At 43.3% G+C, this 6,649-nt stretch overlaps 1 protein-coding gene across 4 annotated transcripts in view; it reads right to left on the reverse strand.

The window, feature by feature from the left end:
* The window catches only part of PPP1CB (protein phosphatase 1 catalytic subunit beta), a 42,348-nt gene extending 37,026 nt beyond the window's left edge, over window positions 1–5,322 (reverse strand). Inside the window, exons 1-2 of one of the 4 annotated variants that reach the window (XR_013967400.1) lie at window positions 5,225–5,293; window positions 4,732–4,871 (exon numbers count right to left, since the gene is read on the reverse strand). Coding sequence is in view for 3 of the 4 variants with exons in the window: in XM_080813397.1 (XP_080669523.1) it covers window positions 4,732–4,783 (52 nt within the window). In the remaining variant the exon portion in view is untranslated. The other 3 variants (XM_080813397.1, XM_080813395.1, XM_080813396.1) reach the window with 3 other exon arrangements.
* Between the last annotated feature and the right edge of the window lie 1,327 nt (window positions 5,323–6,649).

The raw sequence follows: 6,649 nt of genomic DNA on the forward strand, positions 1-6,649 counted from the left end.
AATTCAACTGAGAATTCCCATCATCCACTGCCATACCACTGCTAAACCTACTGCATTTACAAACCATTTCTTCTCTTTGCATCCCTATATTCCAAGTCTTCCAGGATAACCTTTGTTTCAGAAATACTTAAATGATTTCAGTTATTATTTCTAAGTATCTCAACATAGATGCCAATATTATTCTACCTCTGTTAGAATTGAGGACACATGCCTCCAGAATGTCAACACCGTTAAATAGTAAACATGGAAAGTAAGATAGTAGAGGGGAAAAAAGCCTACTAGATACAATTTGCTATCTTCCCATTAATCCTAAATTTTAATATATAATCCTAGCTCTAGATTCAGATGTAAACAGATTTCTAAATCCCAAAGAATTTGAATCTTGGATTTAAATATTTACCAGAAAAGCTCCAGCTCTGCACTCAAATAACAAAATGAAAACAGACCTAATTTCCGAATCAGTTTTAAAAAAGTTCCTCCTTTATATATCCTCTACCTTCTTATCCAGGAAGAAGCAACAGGAGAGACAAAGTATTCCTCAGATGATCTTCCCCACTCCCCAAACTGCTCTCTTTTCTAACAGACCTGGCTTTGGATCTATACACAACACTTTCCCTGCGGAAGCTGAGGTTGCCAGGAGCAGCTAGACTAGCACTTCCTTCAAACCACCTAAACTTTAGACTTCTGGTTCATAATTAAACAATTTAACTGGGGGGTGGGGGGCTTTAAACAGTCTGGCAGTTCCTCAAAAAGCAAACATACAGGCTTACTGTATGACCCAACAATTCCATTCCTAGTTGTATACCCAAGAGAAGTGCCCACACAAAAACCTGTAGATATTATAGCAGTATTATTCACAATAGTCAAAAAGGGGAAACAATTCTAATATCTGCCAAGTGATGAAAAAATAAAATGTGGCATATTAATACAGTGGAATATCATTCATCCACAAAAGGAATACAATATTGACACATGACACAATACGGATGAATTTTTAAAACATGAGAAGAAGCCAATCACAAGAGACCACATATTACACGTTTTCATTTATATGAAATGTCTAGAACAGACAGAATCCTAGAAACACAGAAAGAATAGTGGTTACCTAGTGCTAGGAGAGGGCTGAAAGGAAAAAAGGAGTGTTGGCTAATCACAACAGCGTTGTGTTTGAGGGTGGTGGTGGTGAAAATGTTCTAAAATTGTGGTAATGGCTGCACAGCTGTGACTATACCAAAAAACATTTAATTATACACTTCGAATAGGTGAATTACACAGTATACGAATTATATCTCAATAAAATTTTTATTTAAAGAGAGCTTTTATGTGGTTTTATTAATCTATTTAAATCCATTCCTTTTTTTAACCTTCAAAAGGACATGTCAGAAAGCTTCCTATGTGCTTAGTCTGTCTCAGCCTAACAGGATTTTTAAAGTATGATCCACAAGAAAGGAAATGATCACAGTTTCACAAATTCAGGCATATATACACACAAAGTATATATACACATATGATATACATAATAACATATATGATACATACAATAGGCATGTGTTATCAATTGGTACAAACGAGTTTGTTTAAAAAATGTTTATTTATTTATTTGAGAGAGAGAATGAGAGAGCGAGCGAGCACAAGAAGGGAAGGGTCAGAAGGAGAAGCGATTCCCTGCGGGGCAGAAAGCCGAACAAGGGACTCCATCCCAGGACTCCTGGATCATGACCAGAGCCGAAGGCAGTCACTTAACCAACTGAGCCATCCAGGCGCCCCAAACGAGTTTCAAACACCTGGATGAAGTCTGGTTGGGAACAGAGCTAGTGGGAAGCAGTTTCTCATCCTATCCTCTTCCCAAAAGCATCAATCTACTCAGTTCATTTCACCTCCTCCCAAAATAAACGCAACATTTCTAATGTGAATAAAGTTTGCAAGGTGATTATGCTATACTCTCACTGCCATCCTAACTCCTTTTGGAACTAATGATCAAAGTAAAAAGCTTTCACCGGGTTTTCCAGGACACCCAAAGGAACTAGATTTAATTTAAAGAACCAGTCAAGAGCACTATTATAAGCCACAAGAATGTGGTAACAGGGTCACTACAGGGGATAGCGTGGCCAGCATCTTTGGCTTTTAGTACCAAGTAAAACCTAACCCAATATACTGGAGGAATATCCACTATTTACACAATAAATTAGTACAGTGCTTTGCATTAAATGACAAAAATTTTTAAATGTTCTAAAGGCACTTTGAAATTATTATATGCCCACTCAAAAAAGAAAAAACACAAAGCAACTCATAAAATATAGTTACTGAAAGTGTTACAGCTGATTGGCAATTTGATATAATGAAAAAAATCAAGAGCATGTTTTGGAATTACAACCAACATTTTAAAATGAGATGAAGTCCTGGTGATGTCCCCTAATGTGGAGGCATTCTAACCCAATTTTAACTTACATGTTTATTTAATACTTAAAAAAAAAAATCTAACTGTAGCTACTCTGCTAGACAGCTTTACAAAATACCATCATTTCAATCTGAGTTAAATTTAATGAGCAACTAACATCACTGAAAACCAAGGCAGACAAAAAAATTTTTATTTGAAGACTAAAAATAATTACTTTTTTAGAAAAGTCAAGTCTGTTCTGGATGTCTTTGAGTAGGTCTAGATTTTGGAAGGGGAAAAGAAAAGGAGTCTGCAGAATTTAAGAATTCCAAGGAGGTACTGTCAAACTAAATATACTTCCTGGGATTAAGAAGCAAGTAATGAAACTCTACCGATGGGAGTGTGCTGAATATATGAACGGAGAGGAAGCTGGAAAAGCCCAGAAATCACTTTAGACTGGGAGCTCCTTGTGTTTTCTCTTTGGATTCCTGGTGACTAGCATAAAGCAGGTCAATAAATGCTTGCAAATTTCAAACGGGAAAAGTCTCCACTAGATTTCTCATTCAAAAAAAAAAAAAAGAAAGAAAAAAAAAAGGGTGGGGGTGGGGGGAGGAACATCATCCAAAACCAGAACCAAACATTTAATTTGAATTCACAAAACTAATGGAATCACTCAGCATATCCTTTTCCCTTCACATCTTTCTTCCAATAAACAAGCCACTAGTGAAGTTTCTGAGTATCAATTTAAAAAGTGCATCTGACTCAAAAGATTAAAGATCAAACATTTAAAAACATAAATTTCCTGTTTTATGCATATAAAGTACATAAATATGTAAGTATGAAAAATACAAGGAAAGAAGTTGAGATGCAAACACCAGACTTTTAAAATACTTAAGTTTACAAACCAAGCCTGGACTTTCCCCAAAGTTACCTAGACATTAAAGTTTCTAAGTGGCTTTATTTCCCTCCTGGAACAATGCACAATTACAAAATACAATTTTTTTCAAAATAAATATCTCACAGACCCAGCAAGATGTTCACATCTGTTAAAGTCCACCAAGTCTTAAGCAGTGAACACTGACTACAGGCACCAGGGGGCCTCCCAGGAATAACTTGATAGTAAAGGAAAAGGTAAGAGTTCCTGGCAAAACTTTGCTTCTTACCCAGTCTTAAAACTGCTGCAAAGCTTTCACATCTGGAGCAAATAAACTGTAGTTTGTTACACAAGGGGCACACACTGAACTGATGAGATACTGAAAAAAGGAACTAGCTCTCCTCCCCTCCCCAAAATACAATCATCTTTGATGAATTTACAAATATAAGTATATACTGCACTTTCCTGTTGTAAACAGTTAACTTCAGGTAATCTGAAAGCAATTAATAACTGCATATACACTCCAGAGAAGACTAAATTTTCTTAAAGCGTTATTTTCTTTTCTACACACTCAAAAAGCAATTAGTGGTGATGCAAATTTTAGAGTAAAGGGATTCACCGACAGAACACTACGATTAACTCTGAATATTATCCTGGCCTCTCCATCTTTTCCCTATCCCTCAATCGCCCACCCCAACATAAAACTGTTCAATAAAAACAGAAGGACCCGGAAACTTCAAAAGCCGCAAAGACTTGTAAATGCCTTTTAAACACGAGAGCGTTCACAATAGACCTTTTCTAAGTTTGTAAAGAAATTAAATCCCGCTCAAACCCGAAAGCTAATCCCTTCAGCAAACGCGTCTACATATTTCTTCTTTCTCGAGTGCATCTTCAGGTCGATCAAACACTTCTGTTTTACTCCTTTTTTTCCCAAGCCAAGTAATAAATAGGTTCTCAACTCCCGCTAATGTTAACGTATCCTTAAATAGAGTTCGTCCCACAGCATCATGTAAAAATGCAGAAGAGATCCAACAACTGTCTCAACGAGGTTTTTATAAAATTCACTCCCGGAACAAGAATCGGAGGCAGCCAAGGGCAATGCACAAAGAGAACAGAGAAGAAATACACGTTCCACGGACACACAATGCACAGAAGCTCGCATCCTCGCACCCTCCTTGGGAAGGGTCACCCAGCACCCTTGGGCTCCTCGCATCCCCCGGCCGGGGCGACGCCGTGACGGTTCGCGGGGACACTGTCCGCCGGGCCCGGCCGGGCCCCCCGCGGGGACAGCCCCTCTCTCATTGCCTCCCACGGACCGTGTTCCTGGAGGCCGCTCCCCCCCGGCCAAGCAGCCTGTTCGCCCCCTCCTCTGCTGCCGCCGCGGGGCGGGAACGGGGTCCCCTCGGGTTTCGGCGGCGGAGGGAGAGTGAGGGCTGAAGGGGGCGCCCCCTCCCCGCGGCCGGCCGGGCCCCGCACTCACCCTCCAGCAGTCGGGTGATGAGACTGTCCACGTTCAGCTCCCCGTCCGCCATCTTGTCGGCACCAGACGCTCCTTCCCGGCAGCGGGAACAAGGGCTTCACGGCGGTGGAGGCTGCGGCGACGGCTCGGCGCTCCCTCACCTACAAGTCACGCGGCGTTTCGACCCCGGTTCCAACTCCCCCTTTTCCCCGGGCCCTCCCCCCACCCCCTCCCCACCAAGTAGTGGAGCGCGCGTACAGTCGGAGGCACACGCGAGAAATAAATAAATAAACAAGTGGGGCCCCCACGAACCGGGCCGCGTCAGACCCAGCCACCACCTCCTCCTCCTCCTCCACGGCACCGCCCAACTCCGCAAAGCTCACCAGCGCCGCCGACGGCCCCACCCGCAGCGCCACTCACTGCACACCGCCCTTCCCCGCCACCGCGCCACGCAGCCCTCCGCGCAGGCGCACGGCGCACGCCTCCGCGGGCCCTCCCCGCCGACAGCCCCGACCTTCGCGCAATCGCACTGGACTCGGTTCTCCCGCCGCTGCCGCCACCGCGGCCTTCGCGCAGGTGCGTCGCCCTCCCTCGCCACTCCCACTGCGCCGAATCGCCGCGGCGGCGCAGGCGCCCCAAGGCTGGCGGGGTTTGCTGGGATGGGGAAGCTCCCATCGAGCGGAGAGCGCGTAGGCAGTGCTGACCTTCCGGCTTAGCCTCCCTGTCCGGCGCGCTCCGCAGGCAGTGTTGTTGGGCCTTTCCCACCTCGTTTTTCTTTTCTTGGCTTCCTTCCCTAGTTTTGCAAGCAATTCTTCATGTTTCCGTTAACCGGGAAACGTGGACTACATTGCCCATCTTGGAAACGCAAGTTTACGTGTTTGGGAAGCCAGAAGGGGTTACTATGCTGGAAAAGTTTGACATTGCAAATAAGGGATTTTATATATCGTTCCACCAGGCTAGTTGCCCAAGTGCCTGGATGAAATATTTTAAAGTGGGCTCTGGAACGGTCAGCAATAATATCTTACATGGGTACTGCTCTCTACCTTCTGTATCCTGCCTCCACACATCTTTCATCTCTGTCCACTGTGTGCACACTATTTTTCCCCAGTGCTTTTTTGTTCTTACTTCCATTATATTGCTTAATCATCCTCCCTTGTAACTGTTTATGGATTTATTTCCTACACTGGATTATAAGCTTCTACCAGGTAGACTCATCGATTATCTGGCACATGGAAGAGAAGGACAAAGAAACATAGAGGTTCTGAAAGGTTGGTTGCCCAGCTGTTCTATGCACCACATAATTCTGCCTCTAGAAAGGCAGGAGGAAGAGTAGCCATGCGAACGGTCTAGGCAAGCAAGAGTTTTTGGCCTGTTCTAAAAGGTGGTCAGATCAAAGGTCTTTACTCACTCCTCAGGTATTTGTACAGAAACTCTGACAAGGCGCATTCCCAGGCTCAAGGCAGTGCTTTTCCCACTCACACATCACGAATACTAGGTAACATTGAGATTCCTGTATTTGCTCTGGCACTGTTCTAAGGCTTCTACATTATCATATTTAATCCTTAAACCACCCCTGTGAGGTAGATACCATTCTCTCTACTTTGCGGATGGGATTAATTGATGTACAGAATGATTAGATAGTAGTCCCAAATTACACAAGTAACTAATAGATCTGGGGTTCAAACCCAGGCACCTAGTGCCAGAGTTTGCACTCTTAACAATTGTGATATAGTCCCTCCTGGTATATGTAAGCTGAGCTGCTTAAATATGCATGTTCTATCTCACAAACTTGGAAAATAGAAATCAGGGATTTCTTTTTGTTTTGTTGTTATTGTTGTTGTTGTTTTGGAAGGCCAGGGAGGGCGCTTTGTCCAATCCAGTGCTTTTAATGGCCCAGGTGACTTACAGAGCAAGGATTTCCTAATGCCTTTTTTTCTTC

The sequence above is a fragment of the Martes martes genome, assembly GCF_963455335.1.
Source record: "Martes martes genome assembly, chromosome: 9".
Classification (NCBI taxonomy): domain Eukaryota; kingdom Metazoa; phylum Chordata; class Mammalia; order Carnivora; family Mustelidae; genus Martes; species Martes martes.